The 16659-nt window shown below is 47.0% G+C and overlaps 1 protein-coding gene across 1 annotated transcript in view; it reads right to left on the bottom strand.

The window, feature by feature from the left end:
* Positions 1 to 16659, bottom strand: part of LOC144179623 (frequenin-1-like) — a 672708-nt gene that overhangs the window by 231897 nt on the left and 424152 nt on the right. The window contains exon 3 of the mRNA XM_077708048.1: positions 10713 to 10761. Within this exon, the coding sequence (XP_077564174.1) occupies positions 10713 to 10761 (49 nt within the window). The remainder of the gene's footprint in view (positions 1 to 10712; positions 10762 to 16659) is intronic.

Raw genomic sequence — 16659 nt, 5'->3', positions numbered from 1 at the left:
GTGCTGTGTGTCACCGTTAAAGGGGTCCTGAAATACCTTCCGCCGATGCATGGATGTACATGTAACCAAATAAGACAATGTATTAGCAATCTCCACCCGCAAAAATTTTGTTAAAGCGATGCGTATTACCTGAGAAATCGTAAATCAAAAACTGCGCATTATCGTCGCGCCGCGTTTCCTCCTCTTTTCAACTGTTGACGGCGCGCGAGCACTCCCTCCTATGATGCTGCGCTAGTCAGCGGTGACGTACTTCCGCATTACGCTCCTCCTAGTGCCGTCTGCTACGGGCAAGTTTTGTTGACACCATGAATTCCGCACTCCGCTCAAGGATGGATAAGCGAACGAAAAATCTGGCCGCATGTGTGCGGTGGCCTGGCCTTGCCCTTTCGCGGTGTGCGTTGCTGCAGTGCAGCACGTGACTTTTAATCGGTGGCGAACTCGCAGCCGCTGGGGAGGATCTTGCGCTCGGTCCCTTTCATGCACCGCGCATTGTTTATCCAAAAAGCACCGTATCAGATGTGGCCCCGCTGGTGCCGGGTCTTATTTTGCGGTGGTGGTAATTCCTGCCGGCGCCATGCGAAACAGACATTTTAAACCGATACAGAACCCGTGCACAAAACGCTTCAATAATGTGACCAGTTCAGCTTGGGGCGACGCGTGGTGGAGAGCGGCAACGTTGGCAAAACATGCTCCGGCGTGGCTCTGAGCTTTCTAGCGCTGGAGCGAGCGCCTTTCTTTGACGATCTCAAACATCGGTTGCCTTGGCAACAAGGCACAAACCGCCCCAGAAGTCAGTTACGGCTGCGTGATCCCGGTTCAGCTCGGGGCCCCACCTCGCGACATGTGGGCACTGCAGGCGTACCACTCACTCTCATTAGGAAGTGTGAGATGCGTTTGGCATTACAGGAGGCGATGGTGTGTGTGTTGTGGACGCCTTTGTTTCGCAATGAAATGCGACGTTGTGCTTCTGCGGGTGGATAGTGCTTCCCATGGTCTGGATTATCTTTCTCGAGCGACGTACGACTCAACCTCGCATGGGGTATGTGCAGTGTGCGTGGCTAAAAGCCATCTCGGCTTGCGCGCCAGAGTTAAGTGACTTGCTGTTCGTCCCCGCAAACCGCGCGCGAGGTGAGTGCCGAATTTACGACGGGCAGGAGCAGGCAACCCATCGTCTGTCAATCGCGGTTCAGACTTGAAATGCATGTTATGACGTTGTGTTCGTTCGAAACGCATCTCTGGATTGTTTTGAAGTGGGAAAAAATGTATCCGTCAAACCCGGGCATTCGGCTCAGGGCGTTCTCTGCGATTGCACGAAAGAAGTGCCACGGGGCTTCAACGCTTTCTTTATGGAACGTACTCCGGTAAGAGAATATCCATGTCGTGTTATGGCCGTGTTGCATTCAATACGAACGGTTAAGCGTTTGTTTACACTTGTTTCGTTTGTCGTAAAATGTTCAAGCACTCCGACACTCCCCTGGCAGATCAGCCGGCGAGTCGACGCTCAGCAGACGACTCATCTCTTTGCCGGAAGTGCGTGAAAAAGCCGCCCAATAGCAGGATGTCTAGCTCATGACGAACATGTGGGAATCGATGATGTAGACATGTGAAGATGGCGGCGTCTAAAAACACGAAGGAAAGGGTGAGAAAAAAGCGACAAACTTTGCAACAAAAGTGTGAGCTTTCCGCCGCGCGTAGAAGAGTAATACTTGGCCCAGATGACCTTGACGACCCAATCTAACGATTGCGCTACTTCATTTAGTGTGCTCAAAATGCCTTTCAGGGCCCCTTTAAATAAACAATTTCATTCTGAAAAAATAGCACACAGTAGATGCAACAAAGCAACAGTGAACTCACACGTATGCCCCATATTTTTCTAGTGCATACGTGTAAGTTCAAAATGTTATACGCAATTAGAAAGGGCATTGGAATGAATGAGTGTTGTGTGAATGATATTGTCCGCATCCAGGGGCATGTTTTCATTAACTACCTTCGGGAAATAAGTTTTACAGCGAAGGTTGTAGCCTCTAGTTGGTCGGAAAATTTCGTGTCGTAAACAAAAAAAACCAAGGCAGGACCCAGCAGTCCTCGGCAAAGACGCCGATTACATGCGTCAAGCTAATCAGGCATACAGCATGGAGCTCAGTATTCGGTTTACAAAGCCACAAAACACGCATCCAAACCGCATTATGGATGATAAGGCGCCGGTGAACAAGAGGACCCTCGTGTTCGTGGTAAACATTATGTTTATTACGTATGAAGGCTAGGCAGGACTTGCGTCACTAAATAGAGCTGTTCTTGCCAGAGAAGCCTAGCGCATGCGACGAGCCTGCCGAGACAACGAGAAACATTTCATACACTTCCGATATCAGCATTTCTAGTGGTTTAGAACAGCTTCGCTGGACATCCACTTTCCAAGGGCGGGATGGGGACCTTTTGTTTTTACGAATAAAGTTCCAAAATGCCCGTATAACTTAGGGTTGCAGGTTGCATGTGTTGCTTATTGAGCTTATTGAGTACATTGAGTAAGGTATTGCTTAACCTCTGGCGCCCATATTTAGTTCGTGAAAAGGGAACATGCCAAGAAATGCGACATCGATAGGAGTATGGGGAAAACATTTTTATAGTGTGGCAGATTCTAAAAACGCTGGTGGTTTTCCTTGTACGGCATTTTTGCAATTTCGAGTTATTTTATGAATATACAGTTGAAATGCGCGGAGAATCCTATGTTTTTTTAAAATAATTCCTCCATGTGCACATTATAGGGAAGATTTCTATTCCCCGAACTGCCTTCTTTGCAAAGCTGTAGGTTTGTTTAGATTATTCGCTGTTGTGTTTCCCCATATTATCGTGCAATAATTGAGTTGTGAATGAAATAGGTGATTGTACAAAACATTTTATATTTGAAAATGGCGGAAATACCAATGTTGCTTATAACTGCGGCAGTTTTGCGAGCTTTTGAGCTGATCAAGTCTATATGATTGTTCCAGGACATGTGCTCCGTCAATACGACCCCTAGTCGGCGCACGTTAAAGATTGGTCAAAATTAATCCGGAGCCCTCCACTACGGCGCGCCTCATCGCCTGCGTTGCGTCGGCGCGTGAAACCCCACAATCAATCAATCAATCAATCAATCAATCAATCAATCAATCAATCAATCAATCAATCAGTCAATCAATCAATCAATCAATCAATCAATCAATCAATCAATCAATCAATCAATCAATCAATTATTCAAATCAATTCGACCCCTAGTGTTTTCACCGATCTTTCAAGTGGTACAGTATATTGACCCAGAATAATAGCGTTCGGTACGGTTAGAGTTGTGTTTCGAGCCCGCTATAAGACAAAATTGGTCTAGGATTCGTTAAACAAACGGCTGTTTATTTCAGATCATTTTTTTAGCTCGCGGCAAAGTGTACTTAATTGTCCTTTTATGAATGTTAATCGTTTGCCATGAACAAACACTGTACAATCATCGGCATAAATGACAAAATCGCATTTTATGTTCAGGTTAACAATATTGGGGATGCAATACAAGTAAAGAAGGGTCCAACAATGCTGCACTGCGGCGCTCCCGTAAGAACCTATCTAACGTTCGAACAGCATTTATTTATTTCAATAAATACCAGTGACGTGGAAACCTGCAAACAAAGAACCCGTAGCCCTCCCGAAACGTCGTTTGTTTCCTGACTTGATCAGTGACCTGTTTTTCAGTTTCTGTGAAATATTTTCGCCATTATGCATAGCATGTATAGCAAACTAGCCAACTTGTCAGCGCATAGCTTTGGAAGCAGGCCCAGATTGTGCCCCGCCTGCAGTGGCATGTCCGCCCCGAGAGTGCCCACTTCAAGGCAATCTTCTGATAAACGCTTTCCCTCTTTCCTTTGCGTCTGGAAGCACTGCCAAAGTTACAGTTATCACCAATACGGAGCGGCAATGCGTGATTTGCTCGCCGCAACAGATACTACCCCTTCCGTTTGTGCTTTGCTTTCGTGGCTTTCTTTTAGGGGCGAAGCTCCTAAAGCCATGGGTCTGTCCATCCCTTGTGTCTCGTGGTACGTGACCGCCTAGTTCGATGACTCACTCGCAGGTGGCGCTACGTGACCGCCTAGTTCGATGACTCACTCGCAGGTGGCGCTGGTGTGAGTGACGTCATGATGACGTCACTCGCACGTGACTGACACAATAAAAGGCAATCGCTGTTGACGCGCTTCCTCTTTCGCAACGAGTCACCGGATGGAGGAGGTGGTCGTTGACAAAGCTGCGGACGGAGGGCGCGCAGGGCGGCGGCAGCGCGCGCTCGCCGACAGGATCCCGCCGTGCGCGAAAGAGAGGCCGAAGCATCTCGTCTAGAAAGTCGCGCTTAAACCGCGCGTCGGCAGCTTCGGGCTGAGCTCGCTTGATGCGTTTTGCAGCCGCCTCGCGAGCTCTCACTGCATCGGGGTTTGCCTGCCGATACGAGCGCTTGCTTGCAGCCTCACGAACCCTACAACAACAACAAACGAACAAGAACAAAATAAAAGAACAAAATAAAAGTTGATTTGTACAATGTACGCACACAGTCTTACGTCTTTCTTAATGATGTAATGGGCGAACTTTCACGGGAGAGTTACGATTACCGATGACCTCCCCCTCTCGAGCTTCGTCCCACTTATCATCATTCATTCCGTGGATATGGCGTGATTTTTTTAAAGTGGTTATCGGATGCGTTCATGCAGCTGAACGAAAGCCGGCCTAGAGCCGCTACACTATTGTAATCACGTAATTCCAGCGCTCGACGAACGTCAAAAGCGAGAAAAAAATCTTTTGGTCAAGTCAAAATCGAGACGTCAACGTCAAACGACGAACGTCAAAATCGAGAAAAAAAGGAAAAAAAATCTTTTGGTCAAGTTTCTAAGTTTTCTGAGGGGCATAGAGCAGTAATTTTTCGCTGAGGGACTTCCTAATCTAATTATTGGCATGTGTCGGTGCACTACGTTCTGCAAGCATCTGAGACTTAAAAAAAAAGTTGAGAAAAGTTGAAAAAAGTTTGCAGGGTCCCTCTAACTGCGTGCATGCGTGTTAGAGTGCTCGCCGAGCGGTCGGCCCTCGTGCGTGACTGGGATGGTTCCCCCGGGTTCCAAACGTTTCTCTCCACAGTATGCAGAAGGCTCGAAAACTTCGCCAGCCACGGTGCAGCACTTCTCGCGTTGCGTGAGTGGCCTTCACTCGTTGCTGCTTTTCTAGAAAATTTTGTTTCCTGTTTATATCGCGTTCGAACCTTTCACTGTGAGACCGTTCAGTCATGTTTCCGTTTTTCTTTTGAACGCATTTTTAAAAGCTGTTTTCGGAAGATGAGCAGGCCCATTAAAAGCGCTTCGCTAGCGACAAGATTCTTCATGTGGGTGTCTGATTGTAGCGCTTTTCTGAACTAGTGTGTACAAAGGGTACACCTACATCTCGTTGAGCACCTTGGTAGAGGGACCCAAATGCGCCAACTCCATACTCAGCACCGAGAAAAACGGCCGTGCGCCAAACTGAAGGCCCAAAAAAAACACACGAACAATGGAAACAAGCGAACGCGCGAAGAGGTGGCCATGCGAGGCAAGGTTTGCCACAAAGGAACATTTCGAGGCTTCACATGAGGGACACGGGAGCAGGGTATTGATTGAGCGCGGACAGCTCGGCATCTCAGCCTCGACACGGACGACTGTCGCCGCCAGTGTATCGTAGCCGCACACTTGCGCAGGACACGGCTCCACCAGGAAACAGTACTTCAGCCTTCTCTAACATCTGTTGGAGGCACCTATTTGAGCGTTCCAGATTTCCGGACTCCAGCATTTCGTCTGTAGTGATCCATTTACTGCACAAACATATCTGGATGGAGTAGCGTACCCAGGACTTATTTACGGCGGCTTTTTAGCACGCAGAAAAATCGCTGAAGTTGAATCTATAATTCCTGCGGCTTAAAAAGAATGAAAATGGACCACCTTCCGTACCGCAGAAATATTCTCCGCAGAACCAAAACATCATGAGCAAATCGAACTGCCCTAGCGGAACTTGAAAAACTAACCATGCCTACGCACTATACAATATCTCCAACGGATCCTTTTTTTTCTTGGCTCCTTCCAAATGCGTCTAGCTGCGCAAGCATTCGTCCTCATGCTCTCAGCCGATTCCAGATTAGGTAGTTGTCATATTTTGGTATGGGGACAAGCGTATGGGTCTGTTTGACTTTCTTAACATGCCTCAAGCACGCGGTGTAGTCAGCAACCACCAATTTTTTTTTTTTCATACCTTACTGTTTTTAAACGCGACAGAATATGCGATCCGGGATGAAGTACTCTTATGCCTGCCAAGCATTATTAAGGCCGATAAAACATGTAAAGAAAAGCCGCATTCATTTTTCGGTCCAGGCAGCAAGTGATCGGCCAGTGGTAATGATTCATTGTTCTGTAGCAGTGCGCCGTATGTGCGATCTTGCGTACGTTATTTTTCACAAAAGCACTACAAGTGTTGATGAGGGCGTAGAGTAGGAACAAATGAAGGTTGGGCGAGTACTGTAATGGGTATCTCGTGCCTAAGGAGTTCATGTGCGCGATCTTGTGAAGCAGATTTGGCGACCAATCATATTCAAGCCCCCACCTAGAGCGCATATCATATCTCAGGCGTAGGCGCGATGAACGCCAAATTTGTAGCAAGGCTCAAGAATACATTTCCATTATAAAGTGCACTCTAATGTGGGGCTTGTGTTTCTTGCGTCCTGCATTTCTGCTGTTTTCTTAACTTTGGACAAACCGACACCTAACTCAACATATAGCTGCGAATGCCTGCTTCCTACGTTTCCAGTTTATGCCGCTCGACAGAGGGCAACGGCCTCCATCAGCAGCTAAGTCCCATAAATACAACTTTACTTTCTGCTACCACTGGTTTCCAAGGAACAGTTTACCTTCATTACCAAGTCCTCTGACGCCCTAAGGCATTCATTTTTTTCTTCTTTTTTTGCGACCAGTACATTTTTGCTCGATCGATACGGCAAACCATCTCGGTTGGTGGCGATAGATGTTTGTCGCCAGCTGAATTCCCAACGAGAAACTCCCTCTTGTGGAGCGCACCGCGGTCCATGCAGACAAAATTAAGTAATCCAGAAAAAAGTGAGAAGAACACACGATCGATACTAGGTCTCAAGGAGCTGCAGCGTCGGGGGACGCATACATAAATCACGATATATATAGGCGGAGTGTGCGAAGGCGTTCACCATACCCTCTACTGGTTTCTTCGCTGAGCTGAAATTGCAAAACCCTCTAGACGAGCGTCTCTGAAAGAACGAGAAAAAACGCGCAAAAAGCAATGTAAAAAAGGTAGGAAAGGATTACCGAAGCAGACGGTCGAAATAACCACAATCCCGATGGTGCCACACCACCGTACATTCGGCGTAGGCAAGCGCCGTTCACGCGCGAAGCGCCCTCCTCCCCAGAACTGTGCGGCGCCGATGGGAAAACCAATGAGTGCCAACCTAAGGGCCTAATTGCAAAACCATCGATCACTAACCTACGGCGCGGCCTAGTGTCATTAGAGGCGCTGCGGCGAGCGGACCAAATTGCATTCCTCGGTGGCGCTGTAGCGCATGAAGCTCGCCAGCGCTGGACTTACACGTCGCTGCAGTGGGGCCAGGCGAGATTGAATATGCGGTATCGGCCCAGGACCCATGGTTCACGCGGGGTGCTCCGAGCGGAATCGCGACAGCTGCTAGGCCTCCCATCGGGGTCCGCCGTAGGCGATGCACTAAATCTGCCGTTGGCGGCACTGCGCTAGCAAAGGTGCCGCACCCATAGACAAACTGCGTGCTGGCCGTGTTCACCGAAAACACGGAGAGTGAGTAAGTTTTGGGTGGTATAAAAACAAAGTACTGATTGGGTTCATCCAAAAGACTGCATTGACCCAACAACCATGACGTCACTTTTAAAGAGGTCTTAACAGTGTTCGAAAGGTTGCAAGTATACGTGCGCAATCGCTGGAGTATTATCCAAGTAAAGTCCCGCCGCAAAAAATGGGTTAAAAGCGTTGAGTATTAGCCGTGTTATGGTTGATTGAAAAGGGCCAGCAATAAGGCCTAGATATTTCACCCGCAATAAGGCCTAGATATTTCACCAAGGCACTGTGCAAGCCTCTGCGTCACTGACCAGGCGCAAGACTCCGTAGAGAAAAAGGGCAAAGGTCGAAATGCGCGCATTCTTTGGCTCCGTTCGGCGTTACGTCACGCTTTCTTTTAGCAGTCGACGGCCATGCTCCGGCCACTACAGCCGCTACTGCTGAGCGGGGCCGGTGGGCGGTCGGCCCGCATGGAACTGACGTGCGGCCATGCTCCTCGCGTCAGCCGTGGTCGCGTCGGCACGTCAATCTTGAAATCGCGGAAACACGTGTTTGAAGGTCAGATAGTGGTTCCCAAACACAACATGCTCGCTCACGACAGTAATTTAAGATTTTCACCGAAGACTATATGCGGTGCTGTATGCGGTGTTGTCGCGGCGCAGAAACGGCTTAGCATTGTCGCAGTTATTTAGTCACCGCTTTGCGAAGCCAGGTGACGGCGATCACCAGCGCAACCTTTTACTGCACTATCACCCCTCTCACGCCTTTTTAAAGTGATTTTGAGCAACTGTCCCGCTCTAGCGGGCGGGGGGGGACGTTTTACCTGCTGTGGTATCCGCAGTATCGTGCGTACACCACAGAGTGGGCTCCTTGTCAGCCGTGTAGGCAAATGCTTGGCGCGGTCTCCCGCGTAGCGGCGTTTCCTCCTTCTGAGATTCTCCTTGTTTTTCAGCGTTATTGATACCTTGTAAACGACGCGCTATATCTACAAACTCAGCGAAGCTCGTATGACGGATGGCAACGATCTACATTCGTCCATACTACGATAAGCCGTGCAGCCGGTGGAGGAGCGCCGCTCGCTGAGGCGTGCACCCGCATCTCCCCCAGAGCTGGGAACGCTGATTAGCTACAGCCCATGAACGAGTCCATCAATAGCTGCGCCGTACTGTTCAGTGCTTCGTGCGTCATTGAGGCTGCGTCAGAGCAATCTGCCGCACGTCAGAGCGCGGCAGCATGGCGACAAGGGAAATTTGTCGTTGAAAATACCGCATTTAGGTCTCCTCGTAGCTACCTACAAGTGCCTCACTGACACTTTACTGATTAGGCCACCACTTCTCGAGTTCGATAATTAATTAAAATTAATCATTTAAATCTTATTAAAAATAAATTTACTGGCCGCTACTCCGCTGTACTGCAAACATTCTGCGCTTGGTTTTCTTCGAGTAACACATTGCGCCTTTTTTTAAATTTTGGTACATGATAGCTGTGACACCCTGCATAAAACAGCGAGCGGCAAACGTAACAAGGTCATTTGAGCACTTGACAGCCCGTCGATGCCGGCAGTCAGCTTTACTGATCACTAAATGAACGTCGTTTACTATGTGGCAGCAGCTGCCAGACTCGCTTCGTTTGTTTTCGCTTGTTGTGTGTTCGTTCGAAGCTGCCTACCATACTCTGATATGTTCTTTTGCTTCACTAAACACGCCGTCCTCAGACCACTACCTCTACAACCTTGGATATTCACCTGCATACGTCGCCTGTCGTTTACGCAATACCACATGCCCAATTCAGAGAAAATCCACACTGTTGAGGATACGCTGGGTGCGCCTATGCTTGTCGCCCGAGCACCAGCGCAATTTCACACATTTTCAATTTGCGACATTTTCTGTGGGCGTCGTGTGCTTAGACCAGCCTCAGTTGGAAAAATCTTGTTTAACTAAGTGTCCGAACCCTGTTTAAGACACCAACCGCCCCGATTATTACGAGTGAAGCCCGAATCCGGTACAAGCAGTTAAGGTCGCGGTAAAGAAAAGCAGTGGCAGTTCCGGTGGGACAATCACAGGGCATCAATTGCGGATTTTTTAGCCGGACGATCAAGTTAAGAAAGACGAAAGGAGATGTCGGTGAGCCCTGGAAGGTTATTTTGCTAGACGCCCTGCATATTTAGCTAATTAGCTAAGAAGCACGCTCAATCGCAAATTGAAACAAACGCGTTTCATTCCATGCACTCTTTGCAATGTGCCCGGCTTTGCTGGTCCTCCTTCACACAGTGGAACGGCACTCAATTCTTTCTTGCTCTCCAGTCGCCCGTCAGTGGTGGTGTCACGTTCATTCTCTTCGCTTCCACATTCTTTCTGCTTAAATATCCTTTCTACACCAGGAGACCGACGAAAACCACTGACCAAGAAGATTGTGAGAGCGTCGGTGTTGTAAAAGTGCATCGTTTTGTTCGGTGCCTTTTGCATGGTTTTTCAACAACGGCCATTAATACGATATACAGTGAAGCCAACCAACTAGTAGATCTAAAACTGGAGCCGTTGCACACTACAAAACACTAAGAATGAGAAGGCCCACACGGGCATTTCGCAAGCTGGGATCACGTGACCCAGCTGAAAGCCTACCAGAAAGCGCTTCAGGTCAATGGCGGATTCACAAAAAATTCACGAAGTCGAAAATATGGCTACAGGTGGCATTAAGTACAATTGAGAGAACAAAATTTTCTGCAGGCGAACACCTGCTCGTATGACCATCAGCTCATACTACTTTCTAGGCAACTTGGTCTGTGCCAACATCGTGCATTCGGTGCAACTGAATGCACGGTTTTTGTTGGGTGTTCAAAGTAAAAATAAAACAGCACTCACCGACTTTGTCATGAAGCCACTGGGACAGTCCTTTAAGAATTCCTGGTGCCTGAAAAAAAATAAAAGTAAACACGTCATGTATGAGCCTAAACGTACAATCAAAAAAACAATACAAACGACGTCAATTTTTCTTACCGAAAGTTCTGAACAATCTATATTGAGTAAATGTGAGTACCGAGAACGTTGAAACCATTTGAGAGCGGACATGTAAGATACCTTCATTTGGAGAAAGCATGCCGTCCCCTGAGCCGCGTGACCACGAAGTGAAGCCAGGAACCTGGCATGGAAATACCTATTGGCTGCGAACACAGGTGTACGCCAGCCTAACGTTCCCATTGGCTACGACGCATCAGGTGTTTGAAGGGAAAAGGGTGATGAAGAGAAGGTTTTAAAAAATTGGCGCAGCGTGCACTGGTGGTGCAAAGCTGGAGAAACAGCAGATCTGGCGGCCGCTTTCCCATCGTCGGAGACCCGGTTGTCGCACCTCACATTTATTTCTGAACTTTCCGCGAAAAATTCAACAACTTGCCGCTGAAAGACGGCTTCAACAACATGTTTTCAATCGGTGTTTTTATTGATTTCAGTAAAGTGTTTGGTTCCCTTAATCACAAAATTATACTCAACAAACTCTCCTCTTACGAAATTCGTGGAATGCCCATATCATTACTAGAGTCTTACTTCAGTTACAGAAGCCAATCTGTTTGCATTCATAACCACAAATCGACTTTTCTTCCAATAAGTTCTGGCGTACCCCAAGGCAGTGTCCTGGGTCCATTGTTATCCATCAAATACATTAACGACATCGTTAATATTGGAGAAGGAGTAAATTATGTAATATATGCTGATGGTAGTACTTTGCTCTTTTCGGAACCAAATATACAATCCTTGATAGAAAAATGCAGTGTAGTATTGAATGAATTAACCACTTGGTCAAAATTAAATAAAATAAAAATTAACCCTCTTAAAACCAAAGCTATAATTTCTGTGCAAAGAATATAAAAGTTAATTCGCATCACCGTTATGCATTAACAACCAACCTATATAAACTGTTAAAGCGCACAAAATTCTTCGGGCCTATTTAACTTATCATCTAAGCTGGGAGAACGATAGGGACTATCTCTGTAAAAAAACTTTCGGCTGTTTGTGGTGCACTATCCAGATCTCGGTTCTTACTTCCGGAAAAGGTAAAGCTTCAGATTTATTAGTATTATTTTGCTCACAACTAAATTACTGTTGCTTCGTGTCCACCACTACAACTAAGTATAACATAAAAACTTTCAGCTCCAGAAAAGAATGGTTCGGCTGATAGCAAATATTGAACGACTCTACACAATAAATAAGCAGTTAAGAACATCATATGGGTAAAATAGAGTACATTTATGAATTTCGCCTCATACAGATTTACTATTTTTCTTCAACCATTATCAGAAATTTCCAAACCTCATTGCCTGGCTTGCAATACCAAAGTTCATACATAAACACACGACGTCATGACGTCTGGAAAATATTTTATTTACGTAGCAATTACAAACTGCAAATGTTGCCCCATGACCTTCCATCGGCTATGAACAAATATCAACAGACAGCCAAATTCTCACACAAACAATTTCGACAATACTTTTCAGATTTCTACAATGATTACTTCTGATTGCTTCTGTTTTCTTGATGTGAGATTAGATTTGTTGTGTACATATTCTGGCAATTATGTTTTGAATGACCTCCAGGAAATGATATTCTCAGCTGGTTGCCGGGGTTTTGTGTGCTTTTGCGATGTATTGGGAATTTTTGAAAGTGTGTAAACCTTTTCTTTGTTTTATTCTTGCAATGCTATTTCGCTATGTTCAAGTGTAAACTTGTATTTTCCTGATTACAAAATAGTTACTTGAAAATCGGGACAGAGGAACGGTCCTAGATAAGACAATGCGCACATCTATCATAAAAGAGCACAATAGTATACCTTTATCTCATAAACAACGCAGCGGTATACCTTTAGATCGTTCGTAGTTGCGTTTACTCAGTGCGCGAGAAATCGTCGCATGGGTTCTTCGTTTGCGATTCGGTCTTTAAATGTAGATCGAAGATTGGCCGCACCTTCAGAAAAGGTTGGAGACACTTTTAGCTTTTGCGATTCACAGGTTTTTTTGTTTTAGGAAGGGATGGTAACATTTTTAGCACACGGCATGCAGGCGACACAAAATTTAGTTGCAGGGTATGATGAAATTTTATTTCGCTTGAGCGTTCACGGCGTTCATCTCTGAGGAAGAAACACAAGAAATACACGAACACGCTTTTATTTTGGTTCTAGTTGTCTTGACATTGGTACCGATTTATAACTGATATACTCAGAAGGCATATCAAAGCGAGAAGACGTATAAATGTGACGTCTAAAGGACGCTTTCGTCTTGAAAACGATGACAATTGGTACCTAATCCACTCAAATGCATATACAAGTGATGAGCCGTGGTAACTGGCGGTAACTTTGGTGGGAACTGCAGACTAATAGCACACCACCTGGACTTTTGTTTTTCAACGCTTCGTGCTATGGAACTCATCGCGCTTCAAACGCACGTGGAAACTCTTGGGTGTTTATTCACGGAAATGAAAAATACATGGAGCCTCAGCCATATTACCTTCGCCTAAAAATTTCCCTGATCAAACGCATGGACTATGTTCACATATTCTCGGTCATGCTGAAACTAAGGAATGGGGACAGAAATATATTTTACTAATTATAGAGGAAAGATAACTAGGGCAAGAATAAAATGAATGCCCTCAGTAGGTATACTTATGGAAAGGAATCCATTTTTTTCTTGTGATGTTTAGTTCTCTACCAGTAACTAAATAATTGCCGCTCAACTGCTGTTTCGTTTTTTAGTTTACACTGCACATGACTGAGCAGTTGCATACGCGCTGTCCGTTTCCGCGCACGGCAAGACATACTCCACAATTTACTCTATCGTTTGAAACGTCCGATGATCGCAACTCGAAGTATTTATTCGAGACCACAGCATCGGCTGGTAGCCGATTTCGACTCCTCTGTTGTGAGATGCATGGTGCGCTACACTGTCTGCTCTTATTTTGGTAAAACAAGCTGCGTCACTATTCCCCTCGTCACACTGCTCCTAACCCAAGCAGCGCCACAGGGAGCACAAGACCGGCTTTTTTTCTCATTCCAATAACGTACCAGGAATGGAATGACAAGCACCCAATCATGAGAACGTGCCACCAATGACTAAGCATGGCACTGTTCTTCCAACACAACGGACGGCCATCAGCATCTGGGCTGCGGCTTTTGTGGTTTCATCGAGCTACTCTGCTGGTCTAGGCGGTCATACAGATGTAGAGTTCAGGGAGCATCAAAGCGTCACATTTGACCTAGCGGGAACTTCCCCGCCGCAACACACATGACAGTTAAAAGAAACATGAATGGTGGCCCCCTTTTTGGTTGTGTTGAAGGGTAAGGAATAAAACAAGTACGCATTCCTAAGCAGATGTATCCGGACAACTCCTACAACATAAGGATAAGTATTCTGTAATGGCCACTGTCTGGGACATTTAGCCTATTCCTTTTTGGGAACAAACCCAACATCTAAGGCGACAACTGATTTCTCGTAACCCGTCTGCTCCTGTTCTAAGACAATGGTGTACATTGGATAATTCCTGGCGGCTATTGGGATTAGCTCAATCAAAAATGCTGAACGCTCTTCCAAGAACCAGCTGGAAAAGCGAAGATAATGCCAGATGATGAGGCAAAAAGCGTTTGTTATTTGGAGACTGGCCATCATGCAGCAATCATGTTCTTTACACCAGGATGTGCTAAGTTTGCGTCTGTTCATCCGGAGGGCCTGTATAAAACGCCTCGCGAGCACCGCGCCATACATTAAATGTAGGTGCAAGCTAAGGAGCCTGCCGCACAGGTTCTTAAAAGGTTGTAACTTTGGGCAAACGTGAGATTCTGACGACAAGCAAATACGGTTTTGCGGGCGACCGGATAGGCCGAAAAAGCCTGATTCCGGGTATGTCCTTAAATTTGCTGTCCCCGCATTCTAACACCTTGAGATAGCGTACCAATGACATCATAAAAATAAAAGTGGTCGCATATCTGCTTGCTTTTACCGTAAATGTTGGCGAGAGACGATAGTCTTCTGTCACCCTTGGCATGTAAGGCCCTCTCCTTTCTCCCCATCCAACCTCTAGACGGGGATGGCATTGTAGGCTGTTAGCTAAGTCGTCATAGGACAGCATTTTTTAGCTCTCCAGTGTAGAAAGATGACTCCGGAATCCTGTTTGACCAGAGTGGACTTAGGCCGTTGTTTTGTGTGACACGAATTCTAAGCCTCCGACACTGGCTTCACGCGCTTGGCATTTCTCCAGTAACGCGACGCGGCTCGCCGGTAGATGTCCAAGGGATGGTTAGACGCCGCTTTGGTGAAGCGCCGCTGACGGACGACGGCTCAAAGCCTCTAGCTCCCGCGCAATGCTTGGGAAAGAGGAGGCGGCCCGGTACCGCTCTCATCCATGACCAAGCTCGCATTCACGCGCCGAGTCACGTGGTCAGGTGTCGAACCACCTTCGGAGAGCGCATGCGTCCAGCCTGCACTGGCGGCGGCGCCGGGCGGCTAGCAAACGCTGCTGACGGTGGAGCTCGGCCCGGCGATGCACGTGATGTTTTGACACAGGTACGGCCTAAGCCGAAAGAGTCTGGTACAGCGAAGCTGCAGCCAAGCGAAGGTCGAATCCCCCGTGACGGCGAAACCGCTCGACGAAATTAGTGAACCAAAAGCATCGAAGGACTCTGGCTTCGTTGTATCCCATCTGTGAAGGAAGCCGAACTGAGGGCCTAACTACTAGCAATGAAAGCTCAAAGAATTGTCTAGACAGACCCCACTGAGGCACCAACAATTCTGATGGTCTATACGGACTCCAAGGAAGCCGTGATAGAATGGTGCGAAAATATAACTCGAAACGGGATGGCTGCAAGAATTCGTGAAGTTTCAATAGATCTGCGACAGATGGGCCGCACAATTGCAATTGGTTTGGTCCCTGGTTATAGCGGGATACCGGCCAACGAAGAGGCACACGCAGCAGCACGAGAGATTTTTCCCAACCCCGATAATTGTCTAAAGTCTCCCTCGCAACTGACGAACGTCTTCCGTGCTCTCCAAGCGGCACTTCCATCTTTGCAGCTTCTGCCAGACGAGTTTGAATAGGAAGGGAAGGACCTTGAATGTGGCTACAAGATGGTTATTGCCAAAGCACACGCTGAGCGAGATGCGACGCTTCGACTTAGGCTATTGGAGAGGATTGTCCTATCTTGTCCAGTTATAATCACTGGGAAATGGTCACACTTCGACGTAATCGAACTAACACGGCGTAACGCCCCACATCATGGCCCACTTTCAACTACACCTTGGCGATGGTTTCTTCAAGCTGTGTGGACAACCTGACAACAAACAAGTCGGTGAATTCAACCACTTGCTATGAAAGTGCCTGTCTTGCAGGAACAGCGAACCCAGACACATGTTCTAAAGCCACATAAAGTCAGTCCACAAAGCTGCAGGAGTGTACCCACTCCGAAGGGTCTTCAGAGCGCAGAAAGATGGTCCTCGACAACCTTCTCTACTACATTCGAGAAGCCGGCATACAGGACCACATTTCATCCAGACACTCACCCCCCTTCAACACCCCTCTTCCCATCTTCCCCTCTTGCGATGACCAAAGTCAAGTCAAGGTTTGTACATATGCTTAATAAATTATAATCGCCACGTGCGCCATCTGTTTGGACCATTTTGTTCTCTTGCGCTTGAAACAGGCTGAGCTGACACATTTTGTTTTAGTGTTAGTTCTTACTTTGTCTGTTTTCAACACGCCGTTTTAAACGCGTGTTTTTTAGGGCGAAACCATTCAATGCCCATTGAGGGGAAAAAATGGCAGCATCTCCACTCCG

Source organism: Haemaphysalis longicornis, unplaced genomic scaffold, assembly GCF_048455015.1.
Source record: "Haemaphysalis longicornis isolate Haplotype H1 unplaced genomic scaffold, Haemaphysalis longicornis Haplotype H1 scaffold_1, whole genome shotgun sequence".
NCBI classification, from domain to species: Eukaryota; Metazoa; Arthropoda; class Arachnida; order Ixodida; family Ixodidae; genus Haemaphysalis; species Haemaphysalis longicornis.
This window is presented reverse-complemented; position numbering and strand designations above follow the sequence as displayed.